The following is a 16,834-nucleotide window of genomic DNA, read 5'->3' as shown; positions in this document are numbered from 1 at the left end:
AACTCAATCTTTTATCTTTCTTGCATGTCAGATAATTTTGAAGAAATTTAAAGGCTGTGATTGGATATCGGATTGATATGTAAGCCAACTTCACCAGACTAAAATATAACATTGCAGGGGCCGCGGAAGCAGGCCGGGACTGGGGAGCAGTCCCCCCCCCCCCCACTTTTTTCCAAAACCGGCCGTGTACAAAAACTTAAAAATTACCAAATGGTTGTGATTTTTTGCATGCTGGTTTTGGCTTAGCCCCCCCCCCCCCCCCCCCCATTTCAAAACAGTTCCGCGGCCCCTGCGTTGGTGTTATTACTATTACATTGTACAAATAACACCTTGTAAGAATACATCTCTGTGGGTCACTTTGAGAACATAAAACGACATTTAAAAGGCTATGCTTGTATGGGATGCGCTTGGTCTTCCACCTCTACGCTTCCGGTTCATATTTCCCCGAAAGTGAAGATACTATGGGAGGCTAAAAGGGCAAATATCAATACATTTAGTGGCGACAAAAATAATTTTCTGGACGGTTGTGCACTACATGCCCCTCCCCCCCCCCATCGATTTTCAGTTACAACCGCCCCCTTCCTCTGGGTCCCCAAAAAATATCACAAAGTTACCACGCATCTTGTCTTGTCATGTCATGAAAGCACAGTGGTGTAGCGGTTCTGATTCTCGCCTTGTGATCAGAGGTATATTGTGTTCGAATCCCGCCATATGGCCTAGCGTCCTTTTGCAAGGCGTCAACCGGTAGGAAACAACCGTCATAAATAAAATAAATAACTCCCGAATCCATGAATGAAAGTAAAAGGCATGTTGTAGGAACCAATACATGTGAATGAAAATGAAAAAAATTGCTCAAACTCCTCCCAAAGAAAGAGATATGTAAATTTCGCTTATGACTAATGTGGTAAACAAAACATAATGATGTAGCATAATACCAACCAATATTCCAGGGGTGATGTGTGCACCCCTATGATGCGCATGCACCCTTGAGTTTTCAGTGGATGCTTCGGCAGCCCCAATACCCACTTTATACCCCCCCCCGTGTTATTTAGGGTACGCCTATGCTCGTTCCCTCCCTTTGAAAGCACGGAGGTCTGCCAAAATTTCTGAACCCCCATTTCTAGGGCTTTTTCTGACTTGGAGACTCCCCTTAATCCAGAATACTGCTCAATGGGTGCCAGGTAAAAATGGCAGAGGTAAAAATGGCAGAGGTAATAATGGCAGAGGTAATAATGGCAAAGGTAAAAATGGCAAAGGTAAAAATGGCAGAGGTAAAAATGGCAAAGGTAAAAATGGCAGAGGTAAAAATGGCAGAGGTAAAAATGGCAGAGGTAAAAATGGCAAAGGTAAAAATGGCAGAGGTAATGTAATTTTCTAGAAAAATCCAAAAAAATTGTTTATCTTCAGTTTATATCAAGCGACAAATCATTTCACTGACGCTCCTGAAATATTTTTAAAGCAATTATGAACCATTTTTTAGTGCATATAAAATGTCATGGGCAGCTTCCCATATATGACGTTAAACCCTTTAGGAACCTGGCATCCACTTGGACTAGCTGCATTGAGGTATTGCTCTATAAAGACTGAACAATAATTGTATCATTTACATTCAACGTATCACATTAATCAGGGGCAGATCCAGGATTTTCCAAGGGGGGGGGGCACAGTTTCCTGAAAAATGACATGCAAAAAAGTTTTCCGCCTACTAACTCGTAAACAAAATAAATAGCAGGCAGAAAAGGGTCTTGCTTTAAAAAGGGGGCACACTTGAGTTAGCATATTTGCTAACTTATTTTAATAATTACCTCTCAAGGGGGGGAGCACGGGCCAGCAGTGCCCCATGGATTCGCCAGTGACATCACTGGCGGATCTATTCATCATGATCCATCATGATATGGAAATTTAAAAAAATACTTTTATTACAGAATGTTCAGTTATTTTTTTAATCCAGTTTAAATTATGAAAGTAGTTCGACGTAGACCCGAACTTGTTCGTTTCAGAGGGTTAGTGGCTGCACACATTGGTGTTTACATTTTAAAAATCGTTGGGTTTGTATGTAAAGCGTTGTTCTGCTTACGAGCTTAAGATCCTTTCATCATGCAGTCACTAATTGAAATAATTTTGGCAAGAAAATGATTGAGTTTAGATCTTAAATGATGAAAAACAACATAATATTTAATCCGTTTTTATAGTCCATTTCGTCGACAAGAATCCGGTCATGGATGATAATCATAATGTAGCCTATCTTTATCATTTTTACCTCTGCCATTTTTACCTCTGCCATTTTTACCTCTGCCATTTTTACCTCTGCCATTTTACCTTTGCCATTTTTACCTCTGCCAATTTTACCTCTGCCATTATTACCTCTGCCATTTTTACCTCTGCCATTTTTACCTTTGCCATTTTTACCTCTGCCATTTTTACCTCTGCCATTTTTACCTTTGCCATTTTTACCTCTGCCATTTTTACCTCTGCCATTTTTACCTCTGCCATTTTTACCTCTGCCATTATTACCTCTGCCATTTTTACCTCTGCCATTTTTACCTTTGCCATTTTTACCTCTGCCCATTTTACCTCTGCCATTTTTACCTCTGCCATTTTTACACCGAGTCGCTCAATGTACCCCCCCCCCCCTATCTCAGGTGAGCTCTCATTCCAACAAAAGGTCCGTACTTTACTTTTTCAAAATGAAATAATCCTGAACGAGCCTTCAAAATTAGGAGGAATTTATAGGAATTTGATCCTGTGATTTGATCATTTTTTCTATATTATTCAAGATATTTTATTATATTAACAAAGCTGAGTGGGTTTATTCAGCTATCTCACTATACTTTTGATTTTATTATGTATATACATTTACCTTGTATTGTTTTTTAACATTGTGATATGGAAAATAAATACCAATACCAAAATACCAACCCCCTTTTAAAATTTCTCAGGAGTCCAAAGAGAGAGTTTAAAAATAACACCCCCTTTTCATAGAAATCTCTGGGTGAAAATACAAAAACACCCCCTTTTTTACAATTCGCGTGTCGGACATGTCCCGCGAAAAAGTACCCCTTAATTTACCGGACATTTTGGGAACATACATGCGGTCCTTACACCCATATAGGGCTGTTGCATAGCATTATTTCAGCATATATATATTTTTTTACTTTGAATTATTTTATCTTGACTTTTATTATGAATGTTATTGTTGTATTTTTCTTGTTTTTATCTTATGGACATACGTATGTAAAGTAGTTAATTTTCTTAAAGGGGAATGAAAGCTTTGGAAAATGTGGAATTATGTGGAATGAGAAAGTTATGAGCATTATATTGCAATCAATAATGCTATATGGAGATCCTTCATTTGGCAATGTGGCAATGCGTGTTGTCACATGTGAACAACTTTTCCTTTGGTGGACTATAAAATACCCCTAGAATGTCAATTTTTTGCGCTTTCTTATGATGATACAAACTCTTTATCCATAATGTATTTTTTTATTTGTATTACATACCCTCCTATAGAAAGAATGCACTGTAAGAAATATTCGGTAAAATTTTAACGAGCACAAGGGTAATTATGAGTCCAACCAATATTTTGGGCAGTATTTTACTGGCCATGCGGGAAGCATATTGTCCAATAAGGTTTAAAAAAATAAGCAGCAATCACTTTAGAATGGTCAAATTTGTATCACAAATTGTATAAATAAAAATGCCCAAAGCCAATACCCAATGTTGGTTGGACACATAATTACCCCATGGAGCATTTTTACCCAATGTTTTTAGAGTGATCTAGGAGCCCGTTGCAGAAAGAGTTGCAATCGATCGCAACTCTAAAATCATGCTCAACTTGATTTTCAACCAATCAACAGCGCGCATTTGGGACTTGCGATTGATTTTTTGACTTGCGTTTAAACGCAACTCTTTCTGCAACGGGCCCCTATACTGATATAGATATGATAAAAGGTAGTTTAGAAAAGTGGGAGAGTTGTTCACATGTAACATCACTCATATTTTGTCGCATTGCCAATAATAAGAGAATCTCTCAGTGACATAAAATCCAGTTCAACTCATTCTAGGTTCAAGAGACTTATCAGAAAATTACTAACATGTGCTTAAAAAACGTTCAGTCAATTATTTGTTCTTATCTCATTGAAAGCCCCCTCCCCGGCCCCTATAGTGTGAATTTTAACTCGGTGGCCCCTTTTTATAAGCTCTGCTTTCTCCGGGTTCACCAAGCCATCATTCCATTGTTATATTTAGTATTTTTATGGTTATCTATATTGATATGTATTTATATAGTTGTTTGTACCTGATGATGGTTAAATAAACTGAATTTAATTTAATTTAATTACTTACTTGGATTTGGTTGAGACGGAAAGCTTATGTGCCCCTCGTTGATTTTCTTATCTTTGGTAAATAGGTCTGTACTTCAGAGGATGGTTTTGCCAAAAAAAAATTCAAGTCCGGATTTGAACTGATTTAGACTATAGTTGGACTTACAGCTGACTCAGTTGTAAGTTGTGTAGAAAGCGGGGGTCGTACTTTCCAAATGCTCATAACTTTCTCATTAATTGTCTGATTTCTTTAAAACTTTCGTTTATCAGTTTCTTTGATTTTTTTCTGTTTTTACACAAGCCTCGTGTTCCAAAGGTTTTATTTTCACACTGTTGCATAAAACTTCTCCTTTTTATTATTCATCCTATTTTGGGGCTCATTGTATTTCGGTGATTGCATTCGAATCTATGAAAATCTTAATTTCTTACATATATTTTATGTGAGTCTTAGCTGTCCATTCAAACAGTTGTCAAGGGGTCTGTTGCCAGGATAGGGTTGCGATCATGAAATGCATCTTGATTTGTTTTTATTACCAATGTAAATACACTTATTAATAGCTTTCTTTTTAACCATATAATTAAAATTCTAATGAATTTATAATATTTGGTGGACTTTCTTTTGACCTTCACCAATATTCCTATTATTTTTCTGCTATTTTTATAATAATAAACTTTTCGCCAGGGTGATAATTCTGAAGCGAGAATGATGTTTATCGCACACGTAGAAAATCTTATTTTTTCTTTTTGGCTGCCCATAGGTGCGCGAGGCAACATAGCAACGCGAAGTGCTCGTGTATTTGTTTACAGGCGAGGAAATCACAAACAGGGACTCCTCACAGAGCTACGGAAATTTATATGATAAACAGCTTTAAATCACAGGAAAACGATAATCAAAGGAAATCATGAGTTCAAGACAAGTATTGCAAGGTAAATATGATTCATGCATGTTTTTTAAGGTATCTAATCGAGTCGAGAAGCCGCGGCGCGGCCACCAGTTGATCGTTTTGCATGCCTTGGCTCGGCCATTGCTACGGCACAGGACCGATCTCCTCCGCCTAACTTTCGGGTACCGCAAGCCGAAAGTGCGGGTTCGTGAACGTGACAACGTCGACTGCAGTGCGAGCGCGAGCGAGCTACATTTCCGATCGAGATTAATAATTCATCAAAGTCCCGTCAGAAAGAGCCTTGCCGAGAATTATCTTGCTCTTTTTTATGATCTTGCTCTTGATATTGTTGGTGTAAAAACGCCCGATGTGGCTATCCGTGCCACAGTCAGCATTGCCCATACATTTTTAATATTGGCATGCACACAAGAAAATGAATGATGAAGTTGCCAGTTGCGAATTGTGTAGGTCCTATCTAACTTAGATCTTGTCCTTTTTTTTACTTTTGAGTTCTTTGTCATTTGATTCTTGTTTTGATTTTAATGGTTGTGTCTGTAGATTATTGCAATGTTAGGAGGGTATTACAAAAACTAGCACAGGGAGGGTGCATCTGTCCTAATAATAATACATCTTGGACCAGCATTTTAACATAATTCAGACATTAATCAAGAGCAATCAATTCAAATAAAATGGCTTGCTAAGTTGCTTGCTGTACTACAAAAGACAAACGGATCAACAAATGAACAATGAAGATGGGGAGTCATGGAGTTTTTTGTAGGACCCAAGCCAAGGCCTATCAAGTTTGGAATATTCTTGAATAAAACAAGCATGTAATAGGCCTAATTGATACTGATAGTCTACTTATTCCCTGACCTTTAAATACAGCAGTTTCATTTGAATTCAATTGTGATTCATTGTCTTCCTTTTTTTTCTTTTCTTTTTTGCAGTATTTGAGCAATATCAGAAAGCTCGGACCACATTTGTACAGACAGTTGCAGAGCTTGCATCAAGACCACAGAATATTGAAACTTTACAGAATGCAGGTAAGTTTAAAGGGTAATTAGAAAGAAAATCTCCATTGCATTATGATTTCAGAATTCCCTTTGCTTCTCTTCCTACTAGACTTTGTGTTAAATGCAGCAGTTCAAGAGTTTAAATTCTCTATTTCAAAGTCAGAAAAAACTTTTAAAAATGATTAAAGAAGTAATGCTTGCAGACCACCACAGGATGATTTGATAATTGTCTCATTTTTTCATCTTTACTGACATACATGTAACATAATTTTAGGATTTAGCTAATCTGACACAACTTGTCACAAGGAACTATTCACAGTTGTCTGGAGGGCTTGGCCTGACTATTTCATGCAAGATAGTCACAGCAGATGTCATGTTTTAAATGTTTCCATTGTTTCCAAATTGTAGTAGATTTCAATAAATTGTATATTTATATTCAACAACAATGTATTTTGTATGTTTCATTGGTATTAATCTGTTCTGATATATCATAGATTTAAAGACACATTAATAATCTTCAGATGATTTTCTTGTATATTTATGAACATAGCCAAACTGATTCTCAATGTGAGAAGGATATATATTGAATACTTTTGGGGGGAAAAATCTATGGAATGCGTAATTTTTACCTGTGAATTTGCAAAAATCAGTAGATAAATCAAAACTAGTTTGGAATGCAGAATAATTATCACCAAGCAAAGGCTACTTTGCCTTGGTTGTAACTTGTATTGAAATAGCCACACCCTCCCCTCATGTAGTAGTCACTTGACCTGCCCGAATATTTGTTTTACCAACTTACACATTGTCCACAGCCGGTCAACATTAAGTAATTTTTGTTTGTGTTTTTTTGTTGTTGATATTTTGTTACAGGTGTGATGTCTCTGCTTCGTCCTCTTCTTCTGGACATTGTACCCACAATTCAACAGACATCGGCTTTGGCGCTGGGTCGGTTGGCAAACTATAACGATGACCTAGCTGAAGCAGTAGTAAAGGGAGACATCCTTCCTCAACTCGTATATTCCCTTGCTGAGCAAAATGTAAGTCCATTTGAAACAACTGAAATTGTTTCATTTTTTACCCACATTTCCAGAAGTAGCTTAATCCTTGGAGTGTTTCAAGCCCATTGGTGCATTGCTCGCTTGGTTGGTGGTTTAAAGTTTACTTTCTACATGTATTTCAATCTACTTAGTGACTTTTTCAATTCATGTCCAAAAAAAATTGAAAATAATTTTGAATGAGTGTGGATTTTATTTTGATTGAAAATGAACTACATTAGTTTCTCTGAATCTCAGTAGATTAGGCTACAGTGCAAATAATTTTATTTTTGAACTATGTTCTTGATCTTTTCTGTTTTCACACAAAAGTATGTGCACAATTATTTCTGCAATATTGAAAACTCTAGGTTCAGGCACATATGGCTTTTTTGCATGAACTTGATATTAATAGAACTTGTCATGGAAAATTTAATCTGATCAGCTTAATAATTCTCCCGTAATTGTCAATATGATTGTTGACTGTTGATATGTCTAACAAATTTCATACTTCTTGGGAGCATTTCGGGTTTCAGTGAAGGACTTGTCCATTGTTTATCTGACAGTTTGTTTTATTCAACATTTGCCAAAGTAAAATAAAACCTGAGCAATAAAAAAAGCCAGGAAAGTTGTCAGATCTGAAAACATTAAAGACAAAATTGAAAATAAGATGTTGATGAAATTAAAATACTCTCTCAAGTTTACACACTGAAGGGGGGTCACAAAACTTTAAGCGTGACTTAAGGGATGTTGCCAATATAAAATATTTGCAATCAATCGCAAATATTCTGTTGCAATTTTACAGTTGATTGATCACTTCTAACTTTAGCAAATCAGATTACACTCCTTGTTTCAAGGAGCAGATTTGCAATCAATCGCAAATTTGCAATTAATTGCATGGCATATGCTTGATTTCGGGTACGAAAATATACTTGCAATTGATCACAAGTTTCGTGCAATGCCCCATTAGTTATCTACTTAAATTCTGAGTTTCATGTGGTATAAAAAGGTATCACCGCATTGGTCAAATTGTGCCAAGAGGACATGCACTAGTGCATATTAACCCATAACATCGCATTTCATTAATCATTTGCACGTTCGCATTTAAGCAGCTCTTAATAATTTTATTTTTTCTTTGTTGTAAATGACAGAGATTCTACAAGAAGGCGGCCGCATTTGTTCTTCGGGCCGTAGCCAAGCACTCCCCTCAGCTGGGCCAGTCTGTTGTAGACTGCGGAGCTCTTGATGCTCTGGTCATCTGCCTTGAAGAGTTTGATCCGGGGGTCAAGGAATCGGCAGCATGGGCTCTGGGATACATCGCCAGGCATAACGCAGGTTAGTAGCAAACTGGGCCCAATATTCACTGGTTAGTATTAAAAAAACATATTAGGAACATAATGATAGTTGTTTATATGCATGGATGGCATGGAAGCGACTATACCTATTTTTATTTTGAAAGAGCCATGGTGTAGTGGTTCTAACTCTCGCCTTGTAAACAGAGGATCGTGTGTTCAAATCCCACCGCGGTCTAGCGTCCTTTGTTAAGGCGTTAATCCACACTTTGCCACTCTCGACCCAGGTGCTAAATGGGTACTCGGTAGGATGCGAAAGATATTGTATGTTTGATTCTGCCAGCGCCATAATGAGGCTGTGATGAATGCAAGGAATGCTTCCCAGGGAGTGGACATTGCACTTTTCGTGCAGGATTGAAATGAATCCAGTGACCGGGGTAATAATATTCTGTAACGCACTTTGAGCCTTTCTGGGAAAAGCGCTGTATAAAAATTGGCTATTATTATTATTATGGTAGTTCCCATGGAAATCTTGATATTGATTGGCTGCTAAGTCCTGTTACCATGATTTAAAAGTTAATAAATAGTATATCTTTATGAAACAGGGCCCCCATGTCTTGTTGACTTTGACTTAAATGTCTTTGATGCAATTGTCCTATAAGTAATGTAACTAAATTTCGCCATTTTGGACATCAGAGCGATTAGACTTAAGTTTGGTGTGCTGATGCCCCTTTTTATGCTCTTGATGAACTAAATTACAAAAAAAACATATTTGCATCCTTTTAGTGCTTAAAAAGACATATATTATGTAAAAGCTAGTCCTAACCCTACAGGTTACATTGGAGCCCACATGAATTGGTATTTGATTCACTGGACAGTATTATTAAAATTAATATGAAAGGACCACAAGAAAACATCTTTGTGAAAAATGTTTCTTTTCCCCACAATGAACTCCTGCCTCAATTTCTTGTCTATGGCAGCCCTAATTTGATATTTTGATTCATTTTTACAGAACTTGCCCAGTCCGTGGTGGATGCTGGCGCCGTACCCCTGCTGGTTCTATGTATCCAGGAGCCAGAGCTTTCATTGAAGCGTATAGCTGCCTCGGCTCTGAGCGATATCTGCAAGCATTCTCCTGAACTGGCCCAGACCGTTGTTGATGCCGGAGCCATCGCTCACCTCGCTCAGATGATCCTCAACCCTGATGCCAAACTCAAGGTAAATTATCTAAATTAACCTTTTGCTCACTGGAACAGAAATCCCCCTGTTCAAAGCCTTTATGAAAAACAGAATCAGCAGTCGAAGGCTTAATCTTTAGATGAACGCTTTTTTTTGCTTATTGCTGCATTCATGAAAATATTCTCTAAATGTGAAAAAGTAAACGAAAAATATCTTTATGAAATGAAAGAATAATATATTAATTTTTTTTCTATAATCTCAAAACATTATTTTTTTCCTTTTAGCCATTCACACCAATATGGTCATAATTTGATCCCAATCTGAATTGCAATCATCATTTTTATATGTTGCTTGAGTTTATCCTTGGCTATAAGTTTGATCACAATGAAATAATCCATTCCTTTCCTTATTTTTTGCTGTTATGAGTAATTATTTAAAAATTACCTTGTATTTTATTTTTGTATACAGCGTCAAGTATTCTCCGCCTTGAGTCAGATCTCCAAACACTCCGTAGACCTGGCAGAGATGGTGGTCGAAGCCGAGATCTTCCCCGCCGTCCTAACCTGCCTCAAGGACCAGGACGAGTATGTCCGTAAGAACGTGGCCACGCTGATCCGCGAGATCGCCAAGCACACCCCCGAGTTGTCTACGCTGATCGTCAACGCAGGGGGCGTGGCTGCTGTGGTGGATTACGTAGCGGAATCCAAGGGCAATGTGAGGTTACCCGGTGTCATGATGCTGGGCTACGTGGCCGCTCACTCGGAGAATCTAGCAATGGCTGTTATTGTCTCCAAGGTAAGCAAACTCTCATATTTTATGGAAAGAATCTTGGCCTGTAGGTATATTATTTCAGCCCCGAGGACGTGACCAAAAAACGCGTTGAAAGGGGTGTAAGAAAAAGCGTGGTTTTGAAAGACTGGTCAGTGGTCAATCGCGGGGTCTAACTTAGGGGTTTTTTTTTTTCAAAGCTATTATTTACACACTAGCCTAATGTGTTTAGGGTATGTTTTTTCCCCCAAGGTCATATTCTGGCGAATGGCAAATCGTGTAAATAAAGGCCGTGAAAACCAGTTTAGGGGGTTATTTTGCACACAGAGAAAAAAATTGTTTAGGGGATGTTTGGAAATAATTTGGTCACGCATGTGTTTAGCAATACATTTGACTGCCCCCCCCCCCTCCGGGAGTGTGATCGAACAACATTTTGTACGAGTTAAATGGATCTTCTTCCTTTCACCAAATGCTAAATAATACCATTTCGCGAATAAGATTGTTCGCTAGTTGGGTTGCACAACGCCTTGGAAATTATTGAATTTACAAAGAATTACAGGCTTTTTTTAACTCAATTCAATTTATTTATTAGGTAAAAATCACCTGAGTAACTATATACATTGTAAAATCGTGAGGATCAAACACCCTAGAATTTCCAGTGGCTTTATCATTGGGAGGATATAGTGCTCTACTAAATGCATGTTAGTATGATTATCATTTTAAGAAGTACTGTTATCTTTATTATTATATTTTTTATTATTATGATTCAGGGTGTAACGCAGCTAGCTATGACGCTTGCAGAGGAACCAGAAGACCACATACAGGCCGCAGCAGCATGGGCGCTAGGTCAGATAGGACGTCATACCCCAGAGCATGCCAAGGCCGTTGCTCAAGCTAATGTATTACCTCGCCTGGTCGAGTGTTACCAGAGAGCCGACGCATCGGAAGACCTCCAAACAAAGGTAGGTTGCTGTACACAACAGTTATACGCTGTAATGTTAGAGATTTTACAAACAGACGTAATCTTAGTTTTCGGTCAAATTTTCAAAATGGAGTTGTTGTTTTGTTTTGCATGTTCTGAATAAATGTCTTAAACACCATTGACTTCTCACATTTTAGATCAAAATTCTTATTTTTTTTAGCAAGGAATAGATGTTTGAAATGTCATTCCAACCGGATTATCCCCCCCCCCTTTGATTTCACAAAGTGTAATAAACCATTGTTTCTGTACTGTAACAGTAATACGCAGGGATCAGAAACCCTGACACAACTGCTTTGCTGTACTAGGAATATTGGATTGTTCAGTTATACCCTATTATATTTATAATATCGTTATTTTTCCATGAAACACCTTGAGAAATACATTATTTCTCCTAACTCTGAACGCTCTGGTGATAATAATGAAAGAAATATATGATATTTTATTTGAATCTAGATTTCTACATTGCACCATTAATACCAAGAATATGTATATGTTACCCAAAATTGAGCAGTTTATTAGGTTCTTTAGTACGAACATAGTAGAATACTAAATGTAAATATTTAATTGTAAGAATGTGAAATATTGCAAGATCAGCATGCCAATAATAAACCTTCTTTTATTTCAAAAATTGTATTTATAAATGATTATCATCACTTCTTTTCTATAGGCCAAAAAGGCTCTCAAGAACATCCTCCAGAAGTGCGTTCACCTCCCTGCCTTGGAGCCCCTCCTCCACGACGCCCCGCCCAACATCCTCAAGCACGTGGTTGGCCAGTTCGGCAAGGTACTTCCTCACGACCCCAAGGCACGTCGTCTGTTTGTTACCAGCGGCGGGCTGAAGAAGGTCCAAGAGATCAAGGCCGATGCCGGGTCCGTCCTGGAGGAGTACATCAATACCATCAACAACTGCTTCCCTGAGGAGATTGTCAAGTATGTCCACTCACTTTTGATCAAATAATGATAAAAATGATGAATAAGTGCAGCATTAATGATAATAATAAATGTGGATCCTTGTTATTTAATAAACCATTCTCATAATCATGATTGATTATAAGTAAAATTATGAGTCATGGAAAATGATCCTGGTTGGTGTTTCATAAAGTTGTTTTTAAGTTAAGAGCGATTGGTGAACCTTTCTTATGCCCTAAATAATCACCAATGAACATTTAATGGTGAATATCATTTACCACAAGAAAGGATCACCAGTTGTTCTTAAAGTTGCTCTTAACTTACAAACAGCTTTATGAAACGGCCCCCTGGTCATGTGCCTACTCTCAAACAACATTCTATTTTGATCAAACTCATGTTCTGATGAAGAAGAGATCATATGATAGAAAGGAGAGAAAAATAATATATTTTTTAATCAGTAGACATTTTGTAAACTTTCTGAAAAGGGAATGGGAAGAAGAACTGTGTGGATTTGTCTTGACTCTTACCAGAGCACATTGATTTGAATACAAATTAGATATTCAATAACAGTTTTACTTAATCCAAGCATTGAAATGAGTCAAATTTTTGTAATAGAAAGAAAAGTATTGAGAATAATTATGTTTGTGGAGTTCATTCAATATTTGGACTTTAGCTTCAGATCCTCTCCAGGAACTAAGTTTGTACAAGAAAAACAGGTTATATTTTGAGAAACTTAATCAATTGTGTCACAAAGGTAAATGGCTCAATAAATTACAGGTAATTAAAACTAAAATTGACATTGAGGTGGCATAAATGACATGACTTCAATCATGAGTTTTCTTTCAGTCATTTTGCTTAATGATATGTGGTAATAATGAGAGAGCGAAGTTGGCCAAGTCGGTAAAGCGTCTGCCTGTCGAACCAAAGGCCGTGAGTCCACCCCGGGCCGATGACTGAAGCCAGTCCGTTGTGTTCCATAGATGCAGGCTATGTTATAGTGGAAAACACTCTGTCTCTTGGATAGGACGTTAAATGGAGGCCCTGTGCAGAGGAAAGTCACCACCTTTGCACGTTAAGAACCCACACAAGAAACCCTGACGTTGTAGTCCACCTGCACTACCCCAATCGGTTATATCGAGAGGAGAGACCTGCTGGTCATAGTGATTCAGTTTGCTTTTCGCCTCCCAGGCACAGGTAACGCCAAAACAATAATAATAATCATAATGGATTTCAAGTGGTAATCTCTGCATTTATGTTATTTTTTTTTTCTTCTCTGCAGGTACTACTCCCCTGGATATTCAGATGCTCTATTGGACAGAGTCGATCAATACCAACCCGTCGGTGATAATCAGGTCTACAACTAACTTTCCCGGACATCCAGTCAAATATACTCCAAAATAATAAAACTCTGTGGATCAGTAGTTGTTGCATTTTCACTTGGGGCAGGGATCGTAAACTAGGGATGAACTATGTCTGCAGGAATACGCCTTGAATTTTGTGTAATGTACCTAATGCATCGTTTATATGCAATCCTTAGTCAAAATTCAATTGTATTCTGTATTCAGTCCTTAATTATTTAAAATATAGATATATGAATTATACCAAGGGTCTTTGGAAACAGGAATCTACAAGATAATTGTGGATCGGTAGTTTTTGTATTTTCACACATTGGGAGCTTAAAATATAGGGATGAACTAGGTCTTCAGGAATGTGCCATGAGTTTGGCATTCATGTACCTCTTGCAAAGCTGTGATATGCGATCCATAAATAATATTCAAATAATTCTGTATTCATTCATTTATTAATTCAAATTGATGTCTAAATCTTACCCAAGGACGCTTGGAAATAGAAATCAATGGGGTTGTCATGGATCAGTGGTTTTTGCATTTAACAGGGGCTTGAAATGTCGGGATGAATAATAATGACGATGAGAATCTGACCAAAACACATGTTTTGTATGCAGAATTTGTAATCATTTAAGAAAGGATGTAGAGGGGGGTTACTTGATTTTTCATACCAATTTAAATGTTTTCTCTCTGTCCCATCTTGAATGAAGATCCCCATACCATGATACCCCTTTGAGCAAAATGAAATGCATTTCTTATTATCTCATGATAAATGTTAGTTGTGGGGGAAATTGGAAGCATTTGGCTGGAACTGAGAAAATTTCTTTGAAATGATATTAAGAATAAACCTGTTAATGCCATTTGAGAAGATGTTCATTATACAGTGGAAATTCTATCACAGTGGAATGCATTCAATACTTTCAGACTCAAAAGGGTTCGAGCATATAACATTTACACCGTGTCTGTGTATTTTGTTGATGTTGGGTTATTTATAAACCATATATCTGCAAGATTGGTATTCTAAATTCATAGCACATTGGTTACCTTAAAGGTAAAGAATGAACACTGATTTCATGGGAAAGTCTATCAAATCAAGGGGATCACTTACACAGATTAGCACATGTGGGACAGTGTATTATTATTGCGTTGATGAAGACCTGACATCTGACTGGAATACCATGTTTGTTTTGTCAATTTCTTAGCAATTACACATTTTCTGCCGGAATCATTTGGCACAGATTTTTTTATTCACACATACACACACTCTGGTGGTCATTTAATTGGATTATTTTTGCACTCTTTTGAGATCGTTACCACAACTGGCATTTATCTTTACCTCGAGATTAACTCTGACCGCCCGTTTATGGTATGCCTGTTGCAAGCTCATCCAACAATACACATTTATTTACCAAATACCACCGAATATTGCAAGGTCTTGTTGCTCTTAAATATGAATGGAATACAAATTGTAAAAAGTGAAATGATCATATTTTCTTTTATCGGTTTGCATTCTATTTGAATGAAAAATATTATTTTTGAATTGCATATACATGTACTTATATTTATATGTTTATGGATTGATGAATAATTTTGTCCACAATAGTACATTAGAAACCTAATAGAGTACTGAATATATCATTAGTGTTCGCACCAGACACATATCAATGAGTTACAGCAGCAATGGACTTGTCTTGAAGACAACCACTGCGTTTACGAACGAATGGAACATGTTCTTATACTTAAGTCAGCTTTATAGGGATGTATCATATGGCACAAGGGTCACGAGTCGTGCGTAAAGTTGTTCGTAACTTACGAACAGCTTTATGACACGGGCCCCTGGGCTATTGGGAAATGTTTAGAACCAGTTTCAATGGAAAGAATGACTGTGCAAGGCTGTAACCTCTCACTTTTAATACTCTACTCTTAGATCTATGCACTTCTTTGTTGAGATTTTACAATTTCTTCTTTTTACAAAATATCAAATTTTCAGGATTGTAATGATAATTATTATAAACATGAATTTGTAAAGTGCAGCTTTTATATGAATATATTCAGCTGCACTTGTTCAGAGCTCTTTTTTTAGTATGGAAGGATCCTGAATCTTTGAGGAATTATATATACTGTTTTGAATGGTGTTGAAAGCTCTTTAAAACTTGCAAATGTTCATCCGTCCCAAAGTGATTCATACATTCTTCAACGTTTTGTACTTATTTGTAAATATTATATTTGCTTATTATGTTGATTATATCTATTTGTCAAGTGTTTTGTGAATAAAAATTGTTTTTATGTACTTCATATTTGTTGTAGCATTTTGTTTGTAAAAAGTGATGGTGATTCAAGTGTCTGATATTATTAAAAGTCAGAAATGTAATGAACATTAACCATTACTGACCCATTTTCACACCCAGCTTCTCTGACTTCCTTCTGAAAATTTGTATTTTTAGCCATTTCCTCACAGGTGAAGATGAAGATCACCCTGATTTGTCAATAAAATAGAAACATTAAAGGTTTGACCAAAATAAATGATACATTTAAAAATCTGTAGTGTTAAATTCTTTGGATTATGGCCAAATCTTCACTATAATTACCTTTATTTTCTTTCTCCCCCCCCCCCCCCCCCCCCCCTCTCTTCCACTATGGCCTAGGCTGGAAATATTTATATCCAATAAATAGAGTAAGATTCACAGAGCAAAATGCTGAATATTTGATCAAAATTGGATAACAAATAACAAAGTTATTGAATTTTAAAGATTTGCATTATTCCGGTGAGACAGTTCTAGGCATGTCTTTATGAGTATTCATTAGGTGGGCTGATGATGTCCTATCCCCACTTGTCCTTATGTATTTTATTATAAGAAATTGGGTTTACCAAAAAAAAAAAAACAATTGGATTGACAACTGATAAACTTCAAAATTCAATAACTATTTGTTATCCGATTTTGATGAAATTTTTAGTATTTTGCTTTGTGAATTTTTCTCTATTTAGATATATTTTCAGCCCGTACCATCCCTTTAAACAAACTGTATGTCGGGTGAACTTCCTCTTCAACTCTTTTTCTTCCTCCTCAGTTTTGCAGAATACAAAACTTTCACTTCTTTACCATTCCT

The 16,834-nt window shown here is 36.9% G+C and overlaps 1 protein-coding gene across 1 annotated transcript; it reads left to right on the top strand.

The window, feature by feature from the left end:
- Nucleotides 1-5,097: 5,097 nt before the first annotated feature.
- Nucleotides 5,098-16,016, top strand: LOC121426155 (sperm-associated antigen 6). Its single transcript, XM_041622335.1, has 9 exons — nucleotides 5,098-5,249; nucleotides 6,154-6,249; nucleotides 7,090-7,256; nucleotides 8,402-8,585; nucleotides 9,555-9,760; nucleotides 10,190-10,516; nucleotides 11,260-11,451; nucleotides 12,139-12,401; nucleotides 13,660-16,016. The coding sequence occupies exons 1-9, from the start codon at nucleotides 5,225-5,227 to the stop codon at nucleotides 13,742-13,744; spliced, it is 1,545 nt and encodes a 514-aa protein (XP_041478269.1). The 5' UTR covers nucleotides 5,098-5,224; the 3' UTR covers nucleotides 13,745-16,016.
- Nucleotides 16,017-16,834: the final 818 nt, after the last annotated feature.

The sequence above is a fragment of the Lytechinus variegatus genome, chromosome 13, assembly GCF_018143015.1.
Source record: "Lytechinus variegatus isolate NC3 chromosome 13, Lvar_3.0, whole genome shotgun sequence".
Classification (NCBI taxonomy): domain Eukaryota; kingdom Metazoa; phylum Echinodermata; class Echinoidea; order Temnopleuroida; family Toxopneustidae; genus Lytechinus; species Lytechinus variegatus.
Note: the sequence above shows the minus strand (reverse complement) of the source record. Positions and strands in the feature narration are given on the sequence as shown.

Bases quoted from the DNA above. Each gene is read 5' to 3' on its own strand.
- LOC121426155 (XM_041622335.1), top strand. From the start codon at position 5,225: ATGAGTTCAAGACAAGTATTGCAAG. The intron at 7,257-8,401 runs GTAAGTCCATTT...TGTAAATGACAG, and splicing joins ATTCCCTTGCTGAGCAAAAT to AGATTCTACAAGAAGGCGGC. The intron at 12,402-13,659 runs GTATGTCCACTC...TCTTCTCTGCAG, and splicing joins TTCCCTGAGGAGATTGTCAA to GTACTACTCCCCTGGATATT.